This window comes from Salvelinus sp. IW2-2015, linkage group LG26 (genome assembly GCF_002910315.2).
Source record: "Salvelinus sp. IW2-2015 linkage group LG26, ASM291031v2, whole genome shotgun sequence".
In the NCBI taxonomy this organism is placed as follows: domain Eukaryota; kingdom Metazoa; phylum Chordata; class Actinopteri; order Salmoniformes; family Salmonidae; genus Salvelinus; species Salvelinus sp. IW2-2015.
This window is the reverse complement of record NC_036866.1, coordinates 48,509,837-48,532,085: the sequence shown is the minus strand read 5'-3', so window position 1 is coordinate 48,532,085 and position 22,249 is coordinate 48,509,837. Positions and strand designations below refer to the sequence as shown.

The 22,249-nt window shown below is 41.4% G+C and overlaps 1 protein-coding gene across 6 annotated transcripts in view; it reads left to right on the top strand.

The window, feature by feature from the left end:
- LOC111953010 (PHD finger protein 21A) overlaps positions 1 to 21,803 on the top strand; it is a 118,398-nt gene extending 96,595 nt beyond the window's left edge. For 4 of the 6 annotated variants that reach the window (XR_011474233.1, XR_011474231.1, XR_011474232.1 and 1 more), the window contains 6 exons: positions 9,278 to 9,450; positions 10,132 to 10,287; positions 10,697 to 10,772; positions 10,943 to 11,046; positions 12,012 to 19,513; positions 19,598 to 21,803. Coding sequence is in view for 1 of the 6 variants with exons in the window: in XM_023972070.2 (XP_023827838.1) it covers positions 9,278 to 9,450; positions 10,132 to 10,287; positions 10,697 to 10,772; positions 10,943 to 11,046; positions 12,012 to 12,758 (1,256 nt within the window). In the remaining 5 variants the exon portion in view is untranslated. Of the gene's footprint in view, positions 1 to 9,277; positions 9,451 to 10,131; positions 10,288 to 10,696; positions 10,773 to 10,942; positions 11,047 to 12,011 lie in introns of all 6 variants that reach the window. The other 2 variants (XR_011474230.1, XM_023972070.2) reach the window with 2 other exon arrangements.
- The last annotated feature ends 446 nt before the right edge of the window (positions 21,804 to 22,249 follow it).

Here is a 22,249-nt window from a genome sequence, read left to right as displayed (position 1 = left end):
GCGACACAAAACGCTGAAATAAAAATATAATTCATGCCTTACCTTTGACGAGCTTCTGTTGTTGGCACTCCAATATGTCCCATAAACATCACAAATGGTCCTTTTGTTCGATTAATTCCGTCGATATATATCCAAAATGTCCATTTATTTGGTGCGTTTGATCCAGAAAAACACCAGTTCCAACTTGTGCAACGTTACTACAAAATATCTCAAAAGTTATCTGTAAACTTTGCCAAAACATTTCAAAATACTTTTGTAATACAACTTTAGGTATTTTTTTACGTAAATAATCGATCAAATTGAAGACGGGTTGATCTGTGTTCAATACAGGATTAAAACAAACTGTAGCTAGCTTTCTGGTCATGCGCCTCTATCTAACAGGACACTTCCAGTGACCCTAGTTCAAGATGGCCGTACTTCTTCATTACACAAAGGAATACATCTCAACCAATTTCTAAAGACTGTTGACATCCAGTGGAAGCGGTAGGAACTGCAAGAAGGTCAATTAGAAATCTGGCTTCCCAATGAAAATCCATTAAAAAGAGAGTGACCTCAAAAAAAAATWATCTGAAGGGTTTGTCCTTGGGGTTTCACCTGCTAAATAAGTTCTGTTATACTCACAGACATGATTCAAACAGTTTTAGAAACTTCAGAGTGTTTCCTATCCAAATCTAGTAATAATAAGCATATCTTATCCTCTGGGGATGAGTAGCTGGCAGTTGAATTTGGATATGCTTTTCATCCAAACGTGAAAATGCTGCCCCCTATCCTAGAGAAGTTAAGGAGCGAGTAAGCATATGAAATGGCTAAGGTGAGCGTAAACGTGAGCTTTTGAAACAGATCCTATATGCTAGATTGGGAGTTTTTTGGCAACTTTAGTTGGGAATGATACAAACCTTACAATGTCTTGGGCTGCATGATGCGACTATAGGCTATTGAGAAAGTCGCAAAAAAAAGCTTGTGCACTGTTCTTTGCCTCAGGCTGCACACGCTGTTCTCTCAAGTGATCATATTTTCAGCCATCAGACTATTCTCAATTGAATCTTGCCTTTACTAATATGTAACATTTGTTTCTATTTAGAATGGCCCATTACCAAATGGGCAGGAACATGGGCAGGAAAAAACATGTCATCCTTATGCACGCAAATAGCTTTTTCAATCATGCCTGGTAGGCAACGTTTATTTCACTCCACCCATCAACCACTGAGGAGCCTGCAGCCTCTCCCTGCGTGACAGGTGATATTCCTCCCAACTCTGTATGCCATGGGCTCTCCAACGCTGTTCCTGTAGTTACCCTTGCTAATTTGGCAAACCAAGTGAAATCTGTTCGGGAACATCGATAGTTACATGTTTTCACAACCGAACATATTTCATTAAACTATTGACAGCCCCCCTCTGCCCTCTCAAGAAAGGAATGAAGGAGAGAGGGGAGGAGACGGAAATGCACGGTGGTGAGATATTCTGTAGCTAAAGGTAATATGTCAGCCTATTAGTTATGAAAATATTWAAAAAATGCCCTATTACTAGGCTATTCAAAATCAAATACAAATTCACTATAATTGTATGCTAACTCTGTAAGCTGCCCTGCACAATCAATGAACCAACAGCATCGCCTATATACGTTCTCTCCCAGACTCATGGATAGAACGTTTGGACTGGTTTAAGGTGGACTGGTATAATAATACAGTCCACACTTAAAGGCGATACTAGAATTTTCATTTTGGAGAATAGCCTAGACCATGGGTGAGCAACTCCAGTCCTTGAGGGCCTGATTGGTGTCACTTTTTCTCCATCCCTAGCAAACACAGCTGATTAATCAAATTGCATTCTAAACGGAYGATCATGATTAGGTGATTATTGGAGTCAGGTGTGTTAGCTGGAGCTGGGACAAAACTGACACCAATCAGGCACTCGAAGACTGGAATTGCCCAGCTCTGGCATAGGCCATGGGTCACCAACCTTTTCTAGCATGAGAGCTACTATTAAAAAAAATGTAACATGTCGCGAGCTACAATGTCTTKATTTTTTTCTAGCTTTCAAAGTCTAGCTAGTTCTCTTCTCCTCTCCCCTTCCGGGTCCTTTCTGCCAATATACCTGGTAAAATAATGGTTAATAAACAACTGCAAAGGGGGCCCTATAAAATCTGTCATTCTTTTCCCCAAATTATGTAAAAAAAAATCACTCTTAAAATTACAATTGTTCATAGAGAACCAATGAAATTGGATGTTCTGAGTCCACGTCAATTCTTAAATCACAGCGGTATTTAATATGGAGCCGGTTGAAATGGCAGCAGTTTTACCGACGTCTAACCAATTGTGCTATTATGTGGGTTTTTTTGCGTTATTTGTAACTTATTTTGTACATAATGTTTCTGCCACCATATCTTACAGCAAAAAAATAATTTCTGGATATCAGGACAGCGATCACTCCTCGGATTAGACAAATACTTTTTCTTCAACAAGCAGGAAGCACAGGATATACCCAACAAGGCCGACCTCCCCGTTATTGGAAAGAGAAAGAGACGCAGGTACAGAGGACACAGAGTGGGGTGCCTCGTAAGCATCCGGAGAAGGCGAGTGGGAAAGCTTCCGTTACCGTCAATATTACTCGCCAACGTATAATCATTGGAAAATTAATTAGACGGGGTACGATCACGAATATCCTACCAACGGGACATCAAAAACTGTAACATCTTATGTCTCATGGAATCGTGGCTGAATGATGACATGGACATTCAGCTAGCAGGATATACGCTGCACCGGCTAGATAGAACAGCACACTCCGGTAATACGAGGGGGGGGGGGAGGTCCGTGCATATTTGTAAACAACAGCTGGTGCACAAAATCTAAGGAAGGGTCTAGATTTTGCTCGCCTGAAGTAGAGTTTCTTATGATAAACTGTAGACCACACTATTTGCCAAGAGAGTTTTCATCTATACTTTTCGTTGCTGTTTATTTACCATCGCAGACGGACACTGGCACTAAGACCGCACTCAGTCAGCTGTATAAGGTAATAAGCAAACAGGAAACCGCTCAACCAGAGATGGCGCTCCTAGTGTCCGGGAACTTTAATGCAGGGAAACTTAAATCAGTTTTACCTCATTTCTATCAACGTAGGGGGAGAAAATCTAGATCACCTGTACTCCACACACAGAGACGCATATAAAGCTCTTCCTCACCCTCCATTTGGTCAATCTGACCACAATTATATTCTCCTGATTCCTGCTTACAAGCAAACATTAAAGCAAGAAGCACCAGTGACTCGGTCTATAAAAAAGTGGTCAGATGAAGCAGATGGTAAACTACAGGACTGTTTTGCTATCACAGACTGGAATATGTTCTGGGATTCTTCCGATTGCATTGAGGAGTACACCACATCAGTCACTGGCTTTATCAATAAGTGCATCGAGGACGTCATCCCCAAAGTGACTGTGCGTACATACCCAAACCAGAAACCATGGATTACAGGCAACATTCGCACTGAGCTAAAGGGTAGAGCTGCCGCTTTCAAGGTGCTCTAACCCGGAAGCTTATAAGAAATCCTGCTATGTCCTCTGACGAACCATCAAACAGGCAAAGCTCCAATACAGGGCTAAGATTGAATCGTACTACACCGGCTCCAATGTTCGTCTTATGTGGCAGGGCTTGCAAACTATTACAGACTACAAAGGGAAGCACAGCCGAGAGCTGCCCAGTGACACGAGCCTACCAGACCAGCTAAATCACTTCTATGCTCTCTTCGAGGCAAGTAACACTGAGGCATGCATGAGAGCATCAGCTGTTCCGGACGACTGTGTGATTGCGCTCTCCGTAGCCGACTTGAGTAAGACCTTTAAACAGGTCAACATTCACAAGGCCGCGGGGCCAGACGGATTACCAGGACTTGTGCTCCAGGCATGTGCTGACCAATTGGCAGGTGTCTTCACTGACATTTTCAACATGTCTCTGATTGAGTCTGTAATACCAACATGTTTCAAGCAGAACACCATAGTCCCTGTGCCCAAGAACACAAAGACAACCTGCCTAAATGACTACAGACCCGTAGCACTCACGTCCGTAGCCATGAAGTGCTTTGAAAGGCTGGTAATGGCTCACATCAACACCATTATCCCAGAAACCCTAGACCCACTCCAATTTGCATACCGCCCAAACAGATCCACAGATGATGCAATCTCTATTGCACTCCACACTGCCCTTTCCCACCTGGACAAAAGGAACACCTACATGAGAATGCTATTCATTGACTACAGCTCAGCGTTCAACACCATAGTACCCTCAAAGCTCATCACTAAGCTAAGGATCCTGTTACTAAATACCTCCCTCTGCAACTGGATCCTGGACTTCCTGACGGGCCGCCCTCAGGTGGTGAGGGTAGGTAGCAACACATCTGCCACGCTGATCCTCAACACGTGGGCCCCTCAGGGCCAGCCTATAGGGAGGAGGTCAGAGACCTGGCCGGGTAACCAAGACTAAGGAGATGATTGTGGACTACAGGAAAAGGAGGAACGAGCATGCCATCATTCTCATCGACAGGGCTGTAGTGGAGCAGGTTGAGAGCTTCAAGTTCCTTGGTGTCCATATGACCAACAAACTAGAATGGTCCAAACACAACCAAGACAGTCATAAAGAGGGGACAACAATGCCTATTCTCCCTCAGGAAACTATAAAGATTTGGCATGGGTGCTCAGATCCTCAAAAGTTTCTTCAGCTGCAACATCGAGAGCATCCTGACTGGTTGCATCACTGCCTGGTACTGCAACTGCTCGGCCTCCGACCGCAAGGCACTACAGACAGTAGTGCATACAGCCCAGTACATCACTGGGGCTAAGCCATCCAGGACCTCAGAGGAAAGCCCTAAAAATTGTCAAAGACCTCACCCTCCCCAGTCAGACTGTTCTCTCTACTACCACATGGCAAGCGGTACCGGAGCGCCAAGTCTAGGACCAAAAGGCTTCTCAACAGCTTTTACCCCCAAGCCATAAGACTCCTGAATAGGTAATCAAATGGATACCCGTACTCATTTTGCTATTCTCCTTTTTTGACCCTTGCCTGTTTCTGGACTCTGTACCCGCCTGCCTGACCATTTCTGCCTGCCTTGACCATGAGCCTGTCTGCCACACTGTACCTCCTGGACTCTGATCTGGTTTTGACCTTTTTGCCTGTCCACGACCATTCTCTTGCCTACCCCTTTGGATTATTAAACATTGTCCGACTCCAACCATCTACCTCCTGTGTCTGCATCTGGGTCTCGCCTTGTGCCTTGATAGTACGAACTGGCCATGACAGACCCAGCAGACCTGGACCAGCTCCGCCACGCTGTCTCCCTGCAGGGAGCCACCATTGGAAGACATGAGGAGTTGTTACAGGGCCTTTTGGAAGGGCTCAGTTCCTTGATGGAACACCACAACCATGGATTAAAGGCTATTATGGAGCAAATCAGGGCGTTAGCTCAGAGGCTACCTGCCATCTCTGAAAAATCCCAATCACCCATTAATTTCCCCCCTATCTGTGGTGAGTTTGTACAGCCTATCCCGGTTCCCCGAGAACCCTGCTTACCTCCTCCAGAGCGATATTCGGGGTATCCTGGTTTCCTGCCGGGGTTTTCTTTCTCACTGCTCTCTTATTTTTTAGCTACAGCCATCTTCGTTTCCTTCAGACAGATCGACGATAGCGTATATTATTACGCTAATGTCGGGAAGAGCGCTCTCCTGGGCTACGGCAGTTTGGGAGCAACAATCTGTCATTTGTGGTCATCTTGAGGAATTCATGGCAGAAGTGATAAAGGTATTTGAGTCTCTGGTTTCTGGGAGAAAGGCGGCCAGTAAACTGCTTGACTTACGTCAAAACTCCCGTAGTGTGGCAGACTTTGATTTTTGCACGTTGGCCGTCGAGAGTGCCTGGAATCCGGAGTCTCTTTTCAATACTTTTTTGCACAGATTATCTGAGGATGTAAAGGATGAGCTAGCTGCTCGGGAATTGCCGATGGATCTCGACTCCCTTATCGCCCGTACCATTAAAATTGATGGACGCCTAAGGGAACGCAAGAGTGAGAGGTCTGGTCTCGGGCTCACTTGTGCACCCGCTATGGCGCATTCACCTTCCAAAGGCAGCTCTTCCGAGAGGATTCGAAGCCACCCGAGCTCTCTCGGGAATCTACGACGGGTGAGTTGGGTACTCCTGATTCTATGCAGTTGGGAAGAGCTAGGTTATCAGTTGGGGAACGCTCACGAAGGATGAATAATAACTGTTGTCTGTACTGTGGAGGGGCAGGACACTTTATAGCTACCTGCCCTATTAGGAAACCCTTGTCTCTAGTGGGTACCAGTAGTCAGTGAGTCAGACTGGGAGTCAGACTGGGAGTTCCCTAATTACCATTACCCGCGCACCCCTTTTTGCTCTTGTGCTGTTGGGAGACCAATCTAAGGGGGATGATTGGAGACAGCTTTCAACACAGCCAGTGGACATTATGAGTACCAGGTCATGTCACCAACAGGGCCTGTTGTTTTCCAGGCTTTGGTCAATGATCTGCTTCGGGACATGCTAAACAGGTTTGTATTTCGTGTACCTTGACGACATCTTGTTTTTTTCCCGATCTGCCCAAGAACATGTTCTTGATGTCAGATAGGTCCTTCAGCGCCTCCTGGAGAACCAACTGTTCGTGAAACCAGAGAAGTGTGAGTTCCACCGCTCTACAATCACCTTTCTGGGATATGTCATTGCTGAGGGCAATGTTCAGATGGATCCTGGAAAGGTGAAAGCAGTGGTGGATTGGCCTCAACCAACGTCCAGGGGGCAGTTGCAACGGTTTCTTGGGTTTGCCACTCTGTACCACCTGGACTTTGATCTGGTTTTGACCTTTTTGCCTGTCCACAACCATTCTCTTGCCTACCCCTTTGGATTATTTATCAAAGTAAGACCCCAACCATCTGCCTCCTGTGTCTGCATCTGGGTCTCGCCTTGATAACCGGTGCCTGTATATAGCCTCGCTACTGTTATAGCCTTGCTACTGTATATAGCCTCGCTACTGTTATTATTCACTGTCTTTTTACTGTTGTTTTTTATTTCCTTATCTATTGTTCACCTAATACCTATTTTTTACTTAAAAATTGGTTTGGGCCTGTTGTTTCAGGCCTGTAAGTAAGCATTTCACTGTTGTATTCGGTGCACGTGACAAATAAACTTTGATTTGATTTGGTGAGTGTAATTCCCCTTTAATTGCCCATCTGGCCCTTTAATTGGGCATGTAGCGAGTGAGTAATGTGCCATCTAATGTGCTGGTCTAGCGATGGTTCTGTACAGCTGCTTCTCATTTCATGGCAAAGTTTGCAAATAGCAAATAATAGATACAAATGATACTTACTCATGATATACTTCTGCCAGGTAAGCCTACTTTGCGGTTAATATTTATTTGAGAAGGTTTTGGGGAAAGTATTTCTGTCAACCCACAAGACGGTTATAACATCAACTGGCTACACACGGAGTGATAGACAAACGGGCGCACCACACAGACCGACACAAGCAATTTTGCCTGAAAATAATTGCCAGATATTGTCTTAATTATTATTTATTTAAACCAATAGTGGCTAACCAGGGGTGGGATAATGTTGCGTTGATTAGATAGTAGCTGGGAGCTTGCGGTGTCTGAGACTTGTGAGATTTGTTTATGACAGTTTGCGGTGGAACATGTGAAAATTACATGTACTTTCAGAATTTTTGACGAGCTACTCATAGGTGGGCTGCGAACTACTGGTAGCTTGTGATTGACCTGTTGGAAACCCCCCATTATTTTAATTCAGGTTTTATTTTTCGTGCTTGGGCTTTAAAACAACATCCATAACGACCTTGTTTTCCACTAAGTTTCAACCTGTTGTTGAACTTCTTTCTTCAAATTGATCAATCACAGTGAGTTGGGTTAAAGGGACAATAGAGCTCTGAATACCAGGCCATTAGCGACCTGATGGTCATTAGCAAGTTGTGCACTACCAAGCATGTCCAGAGTGCATAAGAGGAGATTACCGTGACTCAACGATCACGTGGAATTTTACTGCGGTCATGACTCATGACTGCCAGTGTGGCGCCCTTAAAAAAAAAGATTGCCGTTTTTAAAGTGCAGTAACTCCAGACGACTGTGGTATTTTGGAGGCAGTAATTGCAGAATAACTGCAGTGTACTGCACTGTAACTGCAATAACACTGCAAAATTACTGTAGTAAAAAAAAACGAGTTATTTTGGACGCAGTATTTGCTACATACTGCAGTTAGACTGCATTGTACTGCAGTTATACAGCACTCTGATTGCAATCTTTTTTCGTAAGGGCAGTAATATAGTCACCGCAACAGCCCTAGTGGAGTGCGATTTTTGGAGTAGAGGACAGCTTTTGGTAACATAAAATCCTTGCCGGTCCCACTTCCATTCAAGGGGGCTATAGCAACGTTTTTGCCTTTTGTCTTTAAATGTTGTGAAAGCAAGGAAGAGTTGGCTTCCCTTGCTAGAATACGTTAGCTGGCAGAATTTCTAGCTGGCTAAAAACATAGCAAGCTAGCTAACTTTTTTAGCTTCCCACATCCCCATGTGAAATAATCAGATTTATAATCTAAAAATATGCCCTGGCAAATATTCGTACTTGGTGTAACCTAAACATTGTCCCAGTTTGACATGCTACTTATGTATTCATTCCCTTATCATTTAAAAATAGAACGTCATCATGTTTTGGTCTGGGAGAAAAAAGCACATGGCTAGCTAGTTGGCTACAGCAGGTTCTACTATTTCACAATAGCCTGTAATCACTAGTTATTACTTCTGAACAAAATACCTTTTTGAGTGGATTCTTTTTTTGTTAACTGTTTGAACAGTCGCTGAAATTATATTTGATTATCAATGAAAAATAGTCTACTTTGATGAATAGCCTATAGATAAGATCAAGGAACCAAGCGACAACACTGCCCCTACGACTGCGGAAGGAATGAAATGGCATGTCTCAATTTCCACGTAGAAAAAAAGTATGTTGCATGCTGGAGCGTATTACAAGGAGCCCGTCCCTTTTGTGACGAAAAAGGACATGGCAACACTCAGAATCTTTCGTCTGCGTAGAGCTTGTAGTAAGTTTTAGTGCACTAACTCCGCTCTCTGTGCTTCTCCTACTCTTCCACCCTCAACTCAACACCCTCCCTTTTTCACATTAGCCAACGAGGACCCCCTGTCAAAGGTATGTCGGACAGACGGTTTATTTGTTTGTTTCCTTCCCACTTTTTGTTTTTCGTCTGTCTCATTTCACCCAGGTCGCCCTCCCAAATACAGCAGCGTTCCGAAGCTGGGCAGCCACACCCCGACCTCCCCCTCCAGCTGTCTCACTGCCTCCCCGGCCTCCGAGTGGCCCAACACAGGGGGGAGCTTCCCCTTCCATGTCCATCCCCACCACACTCTCCCCCTGCCCAGCCCCAGCTCTGGGGATGTAAGTAGCAGCTGGAGAGAGCACAGCAGCCTGGACTTTCTGGGGCTCTATCCTAACATACTGACTTCACCTACTCTTGCCCCTCCCTTTTTATATTGGTGGTATTGTCCACAGGCTGTTACAAATACTTTAGTGGAGTTGAAATGTCCCAGTACCTCACGTCTAAAGACCTAGACAAGTACAGACACGTTTTTATTGATTTACTCCCTACTGTCTGATCCTTCATTTTTGAAGCAATCGTACAAAGTGAACAGTACTCCTCGCCTCAAATTCAGTACTCCCCCTACTCTCAAAAAGGAACAAGTGATACTGCCTGTGTGAAATTGTTACTTTACCTATTTTATTTTTTAAGTAGGATCAGTTAGTTTAGATCTTCTTTTAAATGCCATTAAAAACATACTGCAGTATTAAAGTAGTTTATTACATACTTTAAACTCTATTTTTCAAATAGGAAATGCAGAATGGTATCCACAATGGCTTTTAGAATGGGCTTTTCCCATTTCAGTGTTGGAATTACACACGTTATTTATTTAAGTGTTATCTTTAAAACAACACAGAAACCGTAATATGATTGGATGATCCTCAAATCAACACACATGGCCCCTCTGCCCTGCCTCTGCACACGTGATTGGTCAGGCCTAGACAGGCAGTGAAACTGATTGGTGCAATTCATCCTGACAGGGAGACATCCATGAGGATTTCTGCACTGTGTGCAGACGCAGTGGCCAGTTGCTCATGTGTGACACATGCTCCTGTGTCTATCACCTGGACTGCCTGGACCCACCCCTGAAAACCATTCCTAAAGGCATGTGGATCTGTCCCAAATGTCATGAGCAGGTAAACGCAGCACCGACAATCGAGGGGCTTGGCCCAGCAGTCCAGTGGTTCAGTAGTATAGATCTGAGAATTTGGCTACTCTTTCAAAGTGGATAATCTATTGACATTGGCAGAGACATAGTTTTCCCCTCAGGCTTTCATCAGCTAGTCCTTATTTCTAGGCGAAAACATTACGACGATATGACTGTTCCTTCCTTTGAACGCTTRAACATGATTCAGTATTGTTTTAAGTAATTCTTTCCCATTTCATTTTGTTAGTGGAGGATGGCATCTTACACTCCCATCTGATTCATTTTGTTTGTTCTTTGTGACATCGCCAAAGGATGACCACAGCATTGTTCTCTTCCACGTCTAGGTAATGTCGTGACTTTGCAATCACAATACAACAAAGCTGTGCTCTTCTCTCCAGATATTGAAAAAAGAAGATTCAATTCAATGGCCAGGAACATTGGCTATTGTTCATTCCTATATCGCCTATAAAGAAGGTAGGAATAGCACACTAAAGACCTTGTGCCTCGGCAAACATCAAATGTGTGGCTCCGTTTCAGTCAGCTGAAGCGGTGGTAGATGAAAGAGTTCCTTCACTGGAATCTCAAACAACCAGATTTCTTTAAAGTCTCACCATTGTCTGTGTTTTGTTTCTGTTTCCTAAAAGCTAAAGAAGAGGAGAAACAAAAACTAATGAAGTGGAGTGCTGAGCTGAAACTGGAGCGAGAACAGTTGGAACAAGGGGTCAAACAACTCAGTAACTCCATAACGGTAAGCTCCATAGTAACCGCAAACCACCTTCATATAAGCGAGTTGTTTTCAGATGGGTGTACTGAAATAGATGGAAGTATTTGAGATCTTGAATAATAGTGTGGCTTAGGTAATTCACGTAACTACCCCTATTGCTTACAAGGCTTTGATGCTCTCTTAGCTTGTGTCATGTTATATCCAGGCTGTATCACAACCGGCCGTGATTGGGAGTCCCATAGGGCGGCGCACAATTGGCCCAGCATCGTCTGGGTTTGTCCGYTGTAGACCGTCATTGTAAATAAGAATTTCTTCTTAACTGACTTGCCTAGTTAAATAAAGGTTAAATAAATTTTTAAAATGTCATAGAAACGCATCCAAAGATACATTTGCACACTGATAACAAAGCAAGCTACGCTAGCTTGCTAGCTACATAGCAAAATGCTTGCTAAACGGATAAAGTCTTAGTTTGCGGTTACCTTGCTATACTAATACTTTAGCTCATTTATAAAAATGATACATTTATAAAAACATCACTGATAGTGCTATAATTAGAGATAGTTCAAAAATTGCCAGAGATGGAGACATCTAGCTTGCTATCTGGCTTGTTAAGAAGCAAATGTGGATCTGTCAGGAACCAACATAATAAATGTAATTTAGCAGACGCTTTTATCCAAAGCGACTTAGTCATGCGTGCATACATTTTACGTATAGGTGTCACCGTGAATCGAAGATATAGCTTAGACTAGTTCCTGGGAGTCTTAATCTGACTGAAAAGTATTTGTGTAACCAAATGGAGACATTTGACACCAGATGAGGTGCAGTGATGTAAAATAAAATAAAAATACGGTCTAAATATAGAGCCTTATCTACGTCATATCACTGAGTCTACCTTTAAGTCACTTAATTTATTGGATTAATTTAAGTGACTTAATTTATTATGTCCATTATTCTGAAATGCCCAACCCTGTTTCCTCCCCTCTAAATAGGAATACATGGAGACCAAAAACACCATCATGTCTCGACAGAACGAAATGCAAGTTTCGTTGGAGAAGGTCAGACACTTGGTCCGCCTCATTCAGGCTTTCAATTTCAGTCAAACCGTTGAGACCGAGGGTACAGGTGCCTTCACAGAAGACATCACAGAAGACATCGGGGCCAAGGATGCAATTGTCCCAGCTGAAAATGCAGTAGACGCCATCAACACCCATGCTGTAGCAGAAGTCCATATCCAGTCTGTGGATGGGTTAAAGGCCGAGGTCACAGCACTGAACAGCACCAATGTTGAAGCCGGGACGAGGGTTGTTGTAGCTGATGTTGCCACAGACAAGGTAGCAGGAGTCAGTGCTGAGGCTGCTGTTGACATCTGCGTTGAGCCTGCTGCCGAGGTCAGCACCGAGACTGCAGTGGGCAGCAGTGTTGAACCTGTGGCTGAGGTCAATAACGCTGAGGAAGTGACGGAAGCCACCGCAGTAGTCGGTGCAGTGAACTCTACAGTGGCCACAACCAATGCTACCACTGACCTTGTGTGTACTGACATGAGCATGGATGAGAGCTGTACTAACACCATACCTGAGAACAAGGTCACCAACACGAACAGCACAGAGGAGGTGATAGAAGAGGAACAGGAAGAGAACACAAACATTGACAACAGCAGCACCAACAACAGCAAAACCTCAGAACCTTCTCAGCAATCTTTGCAAGCTCTTCTCGACAGTTTGGACAATAAAGACTAACACTCCATCTCTTGGATTGAAAACCCCCCAACATAAAAAATAAGACTTTAGCTTTCACTTTTGAAAGGTGACCGAAATTGCCAATCTATATACATACTTGATTCCAATGTATATTCAGACTGTGTAAATAGTAGATCTACAGCCCAAGTCTGAGATTGCTATTGGATGCTGTAGGTTATCATACCCCAAACATGGGTGAAAGGGTGGCTTGTATACCAGTGTCATGCCAAGTTAAGGATAGAAAAGAACAGTAGTAATGGTAAAAGTAAGATAATTTATAACATCACACCAGTGCGTGCCTGCAACAGTTCCCCTCGGAACTCTCATGGGGGTTGTATCTTAGGTTATCTTCTGTTCCTGGGGATGCAGGTTAGAGATGTCTAAAGACTGCGTGCTGAACAGAGACCACGTTTCTACGGCATTAACTGAGAGCAAAGTAAAACCAAAAGATAAGCAAAAAAGCTGAGGGGGACAGGGCTTTGAAAAAGTGTCAGTATTTGTTAACAGTGGGGAAACATTGAGGTGTTTGATCGTCATTAAAAATCAAATAGGTAAAACAGGAGAGCCTTCAGTTATCCCAATACCTTCCTCCCCTTTCCCCATTCTCACTCTTACATGACCAATAGCTATGGACCCATTTACACAAAACCTCAGGCAAAAAAATAAGGAAGTAAAGCAGCATCCATGTGCTTTGGAAGTATGAGGCAAACTGCTTATAGAGCTGGCTGGTTAGGGCCTTGCTGAGGAAGACCCAGGCAACAAAGACGGTCATCTCAAGAGAGAGTGGAGTCAGATCACACATGGTATCTTAAAGTTTTAAAATGGTGTAGATCCAGTGCAGTAATTGAGTTAAATTTGTGAGTCAGTGTCAACTGTGAGCACTAAATGTGAAATTGCAATAATATTGCATTGTCAAAAACAAACACGCAAAAATATATCTACAGTGTGTTTCTTTTATAGGATAAGATATTCATTCAGGTCTTCCTAGTCTTCAAAAGTAAGTGCATTTCTGTTGCATAAAACAGTTGTTTGTTAATAAATGTTTTTAACTGGTATAGTTTATGCATTTAATTATCTTTTAAAAGAGGTGACCTTTGCATATTTTGAAATGTARGTTTTTGTTTAATTCTGAACTGCCAAAATGCTATTGTATCCAAATATAGCAGGGACATGTCCACTAACTGTATGGAAAGATAAAGTACGAAATGTATTATTCAATATCATCTTGGGAATTGGCAATCCCTGGTAAATAATTGCTTATTCAACAATCTCATCAAAATATCTTTATTTCCTGGAAACTGGAGGGTTTGTTGTATCAGTCCATTTTGGTGATTAAAGCACAAGCTTGCTGCATAACAAATAAGTGCTGAAAAGCTTTTTTGTATGTTACGTATGGAACAAAACAGATTATGCATTTTTTTTTTGTCATGTAATTTAGTCCCAACAAAATATTTTTGTATGACCCAACTGATCTTTGAGAGTGAGTCTTTGGCCTTGTCCAGGAGAAATGTTCCCTCTCTCCTACTGCTGGAACATGCGTGGATAACAGAATTGACCAACGACCCTATCCCCAAAAGCTCAATAGATTTGCGCTTCCTCTGGTATTTTTTTTGTAATGCTCCATCAACATAAACTCAGCAAAAAAAGAAACGTCCTCTCACTGTCAACTGCGTTTATTTTCAGCAAACTTAACATGTGTAAATATTTGTATGAACATAACAAGATTCAACAACTGAAGACATAAACTGCACAAGTTCCACCTACATAATGTGTCACTGAACAAAGGGGGTTCAAAATCTAAAGTAGCAGTCAGTACCAGCTGCATTAAGTACTGCAGTGCATCTCCTCCTCATGGACTGCACCAGATTTGCCAGTTCTTGCTGGTGGAAGATGTTACCCCACTCTTCCACCAAGGCACCTGCAAGTTCCCGGACATTTCTGGAGGGAATGGCCCTAGCCCTCACCCTCCGATCCAACAGGTCCCAGACGTGCTCAATGGGATTGAGATCCGGGCTCTTTGCTGGCCATGGCAGAACACTGACATTCCTGTCTTGCAGGAAATCACGCACAGAACGAGCAGTATGGCTGGTGGCATTGTCATGCTGGAGGGTCATGTCAGGATGAGCCTGCAGGAAGGGTACCACATGAGGGAGGAGGATGTCTTCCCTGTAACGCACAGCGTTGAGATTGCCTGCAATGACAACAAGCGCAGTCTGATGATGCTGTGACACACTGCCCCAGACCATGACGGACCCTCCACCTCCAAATCGATCCCGCTCCAGAGTACAGGCCTCGGTGTAACGCTCATTCCTTCGACGATAAACGCAAATCCGACAATCACCCCTGGTGACAAAACCGCGACTTGTCAGTGAAGAGCACCTTTTACCAGTCCTGTCTGGTCCAACGACGGTGGGTTTGTGCCCATAGGCGACGTTGTTGCCGGTGATGTCTGGTGAGGACCTGCCTTACAACAGGCCTACAAGCCCTCAGTCCAGCCTCTTTCAGCCTATTGTGGACAGTCAGAGCACTGATGGAGGGATTGTGCGTTCCTGGTGTAACTCGGGCAGTTGTTGTTGCCATCCTGTACCTGTTCTACAGGTGTGATGTTCGGATGTATCGATCCTGTGCAGGTGTTGTTACACGTGGTCTGCCACTGCGAGGTCAATCAGCTGTCCATCCTGTCTCCCTGTAGCGCTGTCTTAGGCGTCTCACAGTACAGACAATGCAATTTATTGCCCTGGCCACATCTGCAGTCCTCATGCCTCCTTGCAGCATGCCTAAGGCACGTTCACGCAGATGAGCAGGGATCCTGGGCATCTTTCTTTTGGTGAAGTTATTTGGATTTTTACAAATTATCTTTGAAAGACAGGGTCCTGAAAAAGGGACGTTTCTTTTTTTGCTGAGTTTATTTGTCTAATGTTTTATAATTTGTGGGGCCAGTACCCAGGTTTTTTCAATTTTTCGACCAAGTCGATCATGAATTTCACCAGACTGTTCATAAACTTTTGGGGTTGGGGCCATTCAGAAGATCTGTGAAGGATATTTTTTGAGCGAGCCTCAGGTCTTCTCAATTGAAATCTTTAAAAAAAAATGTTTATGCTATACTGTTGCATTATATAGAGTGCAAAGAGGGCAACATGGAGTTGGGTCTTAAATGATTTACACCCTTGATAAAGATTAGCAAAAATGACTGTAAAATAAATAATTAAAATACTGAGCTGTATTGTACACTCGACAAAATGGGGAAATTATATTATTTTATACTAATACAATTGCTCAGAAAGATTTTGTTTTAACAAGTAATCTTTTTTTTCTCAAAGGTAGGGGTCAAAATTATTGACACCCCTATTGTTGATAGCATTTTAATACCTCACCTTGTGAGGATAATGGTACTGAGCCTTTTTCTAAAATGTTTTATGAGTTGGAGAACACATTTGGAGGGATCTAAGACCATTCCTCCATACAGAGTCCTTCCAGATCCTCCTGGCAGTGGAAACCAGGTTTTGGCTCACATGTCCTGACACTGGGTAAAGTTCATGATACCGTTGACCTTAACAAGCGCCCCAGGACCTGTGGAAGCAAAATAGCTGCATAACATAAAATATTCCCTACCATATTTTATAATACGTATAGAGGTCTTTTCTGCTCATGCATTCTAATTTCAACGCCAAACCCACCAATGTGTGTGGCCAAAGAGCTATATTTCCATTGTCTTTACCCAGTACCAGGACATTTTAGCCAAAACCTGGTTGCCTCTGCCAGGAGGCTGAAACTTGGCGAGGCTGAAAGTGGATCTTTCACCAAGACAATAACCCCAAGCACACTCCTGAATTTATTGACCACAAAATCAACAATTTGTAATGGCCATCTCAGTCTCCAAACCAGAAACCCATTGAAAACCTGTATATGAATTGAAGAGAGCAGTCCATAAGCACAGACAAAGGATATCAAGGATCTGGAAGGATGTTGTATGGGAGAATGTTCTAATATATCCCTCCCAATGTGTTCTCCAACTAATAAAACATTGTGGGAAAAAGGCTCAGTGCCGTTATCCTAACAAGATGAGGTATTGAAAACAGGGGTGTCAATAATTTTGATCACTACCTTTTTGAGGAAAAAAAGTATTACTTGTTAAACAAAATCTCTGTCACTGAGCAATTTGTATTAGTATGAAATAATGTAATTTCCTTAATTTTTTGAGCATACAATATAGCTCAGTATTTGAGATATTTATTTTATACAGTCATTTTTGCTCATCTTTATCAAGGGTGTCAATAGTTTCGGACCCCACTGTACATCATGTTTACTTCAATCCATGGCCAAACGACATATCTTTGGAGAATGTTTTCTGTTTAAATAACAGGGACTTGAAATAATTTAACAAATATATAACATTCAAGGGACTACATCTTCTTAACATTGCATTTTTTTTTTTTTGAGTTAGCTATATAATAAATAGCATCTATATTTTCTCCTCTCATGATGAATGCTAAGTTGTTATAGAGATTCATTTTTCTATTTCTTTTAACCCATCTTAATGTCCAAGGAAAAGGGATAGTTTGACAAAGATACGCAATCAACTGCAATGGCTATACTGTCTTGTACTTCCTCATAGATTGAATGAAAATGGTTCTTTGCCTTGTGAGTCTTACACGGTACTCGTAAGGACATATCTACATCAAGACCGTACAGAATTGATTTCCTGGGTGTCCCATGTTTTTCATACTGTGTCCCTTGAATACAACAAAATATTCAGACATTGTCTTTGTAAAGCCTGAACGTATGTTACAGAGCAACTTGATCTTTCCCCTTTTTAGGTACCTCGAGTGCCTTTCTTCCAACAGCATATTTTGTCTCTTGACTTGCACTGTGACTTGTATTATTACCTTACTACACAAACACACTGGTCTATTTCTTGTCCTATGTTATTCCCATGTGATTTTATATCCACCCACAAAACTCAAGAATCTTCAGCAAATATATGTATCTGAAATATAGAGCACAATTGAATCAGCATAAGGAAAAGAACTTTGGGCTTTAAGTTAAGTACGTGGAGTTGACTTTGTTTCAGGCTATTGGATATGTTTGTTTTTTCTACAAGTAGTCTGTATAGCAGCTGCCTTAAATGTATTTTTGTAATGTATTTTTTGTCCTTAAAAGGTGAATTCTATTTATTTTTAATGATCTGTATTGGGGAACACCTGTAAAATGCATGGGCAAATCTCTGTGGTTTCTTCATAGATGTACACCACTCAGTAGTTTGTTCAAATGTCACAGGAACTGGTACGATATCTGTGAAGGATTATTCACAAACTCTTAAACAGGTGTGACTTTTAGAATGTTTTTTTTGTGATGCACTTTTGGTTGGATTCCCAGACTAAAATATGTGATGTGTGTGTATATAATATGAAATAGAAATCTGGATTATATCCTTTTACCCGGAATTTACCTCTCTATTGTTGAGATTCTACATAGGCATGTTGTGGTAGTCTAGTCTCCTCAGCATTAAAACTCAGTCAGGACAGTGCCAGCGATCATTATTTGTCCCCTACTTGTGCACCTTTTTTCTTTTCTCACCCATTCTTTTGTCTCTGTCTTGCCGTTAGCTTGGTAATATCAGGTCATATGAATTGAGCGTTGGCTTGTGTGCGTTTGAACAAATGAAACAGCACCCTGATTGGATAGACTTCTTGAAGGTCTAGTGCAGTCAAAAATGTGATTTTTCCTGTGTTTTATGAATATTTCCAGTATGATGTTGGAACAATACTATGAAAATGAGAATGCCATTTTAGTGTAAGAGCTGTTTGAAAAGACAGCCTGAAATGTCATCCTGCCTGGTGACATCACTAGGCGGTAAAGTTAATAGACAATAAGGAAGTTTCAAACCTCTGTCAATAATAGCTAGTTTTCCCTGTCCGACTCAGACCACTCCCAGACAGTCCTACCAAAAATTTTGCATGAGAATTTGCTCTTTGCGAAGAAACTATTTTATTTATTGCTGAGCATTTTGATTGAAAACAATCACAGTAAGGTACTTAGTTGTTACCTTGAAATGATTTGATATTGAGACAACTGCTGTATTGGATTTTTTTTTTTAAAGGGCCAATTAGCAGTTGAAACAATAACAAAGCGTTTTCCAGCCACTGTTTTGGTAAAAAGCTGAGGGATGGAGCTGGAAAAAGTAACCACTCTAAAATGAATAGACAGAGCTATGGATGCCAGGACTGACCATCCATGATATCAAAATTGTAGTTTTAATGTTTTGAGGCTTTACAGTGTTTATGTTACTTTGTTTACAAACATTGGAGTAAAACAAGTTTATTTTGGGTTCTGATGGGGAACGACAGTTAAACTAAGCTCATGAGGCATTTACTTTCTAACTTATATTCTTCAAGAATCAATGGGTACATATCATTAATCTATCCAAAGTCCAAAAATGGATGTAGCAACTTCTGATTGCCCATTTAAACCCCCTTAGCAGCAGCTTTCCAATCATTCCAACAGAAATTATGCCATCTTATGCAAGTTCTTTTTATACAAATGTTTGTCAAACTTTTTTAATATACATTACCTTCGGTTTTTATGTGAAATTAGTCACTTTTCTTTTTCCATTCTGGCAACATGATTCCATAACTATAGTATACAGTGGATGGATGTCTCAGTATAAGAAAATTGAAGCTTTTCTTACAAATAAACACCATTTTATATGGCATCTCTGGCAAGAATGTTATTGCTTAAATATAAGGCCCAGGGGGGTGTGCTATATGGCCAATATACCACGGCTAAGGACCGTTCTTATTCACTACACAACGCAGGGTGCCTGGATATACAGCCCTTAGCCGTGGTATATTGGCCATATACCATAAACCCCTGAGGTGCCTTATTGCTATTACAGTTAAAGTCGGAAGTTTGCATACACTTAGGTTGGAGTCATTAAAACTCGTTTTTCAACCACTCCACAAATTTCTTGTTAACAAAATGTTGTTTTGGCAAGTCGGTTAGGACATCTACTTTGTGCATGACACAAGTCATTTTTCTAACAATTGTTTACAAACAGAATATTTCAATTATCATTCACTGTATCACAATTCCAGTGGGTCAGAAGTTTACATACACTAAGTTGACTATGCTTTTAAACCGCTTGGAAAATTCCAGAAAATTATGTCTTGGCTTTAGAAGCTTCTGATGGATGTATTTCAAGGCCTACCTTCAAACTCAGTTCCTCTTTGCTTGACACCATGGGAAAAGCAAAAGAAATCAGCCAAGACCTCAGAAAAAAATGTGTAGACCTCCACAAGTCTGGTTCATCCTTGGGAGCAATTTACAAAAGCCTTGAAGGTACCATGTTCATCTGTACAAACAATAGTATGCAAGTATAAACACCATGGGACCATGCAGCCATCATACCGCTCTGGACACTGAGCAAGGTGGCCTCCTACAAACCTGACTCAGTTACACCAGCTCTGTTAGGAGGAATGGGCCAAAATTCACCCCTTATTGTGGGAAGCTTGTAGAAGGCTACCCAAAACATTTGACCCAAGCTAAACAATTTACAGGCAATGCTACCAAACACTAATTGAGTGTATGTAAACTTCTGACCCACTGGGAACGTGATGAAAGAAATAAAATCTGAAATAAATCATTCTCTCAACTATTATTCTGACATTTCACATTCTTAAAATAAAGTGGTGATCCTAACTGACCTAAGACAGGGAATTTTTACTAGGATGTCAGGAATTAAATGTCAGGAATTGTGAAAAACTGAGTTGAAATGTATTTGGCTAAGGTGTATGTAAACTTCCGACTTCAACTGTATAAACTGGTTACCAACGTAATTAGAACAGTAAAAAAGTACATGTTTTGACATACCTGTGGTATACAGTCTGATATACTACGGCTTTCAGACGATCAGCATTCAGGGCTCAAACCACCCAGTTCATATTTGGAATTATCTAATGGCAGAGGATTTTAATGCCGTGAACTATGAAGTCTCTGTGCAATTGGACCATTCTTTTGATTCAATTTCTGCCTCCACTAATGCACCATTCCTAATGTTATTGTTACTTTGGGACAGTGAGTGCAAAATTCAGTGCATTGTCCTGTAAAAAAAAWWAWAAWAATAATAATTAACACATTCATTTAAAGTACTAAGCTGTAAAACCAATACACCAAAAGAATATAGCAAATGTGCATTTATATTTGGAAGCCCTTATGCATTTCATAAATATCAGCCTCAAAAACAGTTAATTTCTGCTTCAGTACAGTGTATAAGTTCACAGATGTGAAAGAAAAAGCAGTTGGCAGCTGAGACTCACTCAGATGTATGTTATTGGGCTTGTGGGTTTTACAGTGAAAGTAGTATATTTTATGCCTAACAATGGCATTTCCAGTTAATTCCAGAGTGAATCGAGAGTAGCTCACTTATACATTCTCACCAGTGCATTATATATTCTGTGGCTTTTTAATATAGTCTCGATTTTTTGTTCTTATGCTATACCAAGTCATGATTGTGGCCTTCTAGTATTGTTGATGCATTTCATCATCCATAATACTTATAATTCATATGGTGTGACTTCCCTATTGTTGTAACACCTTGAGGGTCTTACCTCATCCACTGTAAATTCAATTGGAGGAGTTTCTTCTTTAAGAGTGCAAAAAAGTATCATAAAAAAAAACTACATTTGGTGAAAGATGATGCATTGTAGCGATACGAATAAAAGGTTCACCTGGTGTGCTGAGTTGTGTAAATTGCTAATTACACAAAACGGAATATTTGTAAAATGTTTGTATTTTTCATAATTTTAAAAAGGAGTGTTTATTTTTTGACTTCTCTTCTGTTACAGATCTCTCATTTGTTTGTTCACCTGACATTGTGAGTGATCCGGTGTTTCTTACCTCCTGTATTGAGCCTCTTCTGTGATTAGTTATTTGTATGCGTTGTTTAGAAAATACTGTAAGGAATATGGGAAGAAGTTGATATTAGGAGCATTTGATCAATTTGTATTTATTTATTTTATCATTTTGTTAATAAATTGTCAAAAGCAACCTGCCTTGTCATTGAAGTGTGTGTTTAAGTTTGGTGGGAGGGGGAGTAGTCAATATATTTTCTTCAGAATTGCATTTCAATTTTGTTCTATCATTTAACTATTTACTTTTAACTAAATAGTTTAAATATAACTTTAAATTTACTTTCACGCTTAGATTATGACATTGTCCATGAGAACTGATAAGGTCTGTTTTGATTGTGTACCGTTTTCAAATGATTTCAGCCATAAATTGATTTCAGCAATATTTTTGGAGGACATAATTGAGGACAGTTTCTCAATCTACCCTGCCTAAATGTAAAACTTTTAAAACTTTTTGCGTGTAATAATTCCATAGGTTCGTTTCTGAGCATTCTGTCAAGGTTGTTTCTCTCGCGCCCACACAGCACATCTAGTAATGCGCGTTGCACGAAAGGTGTCAATTTAACTTATATTTTTGTACTGCGT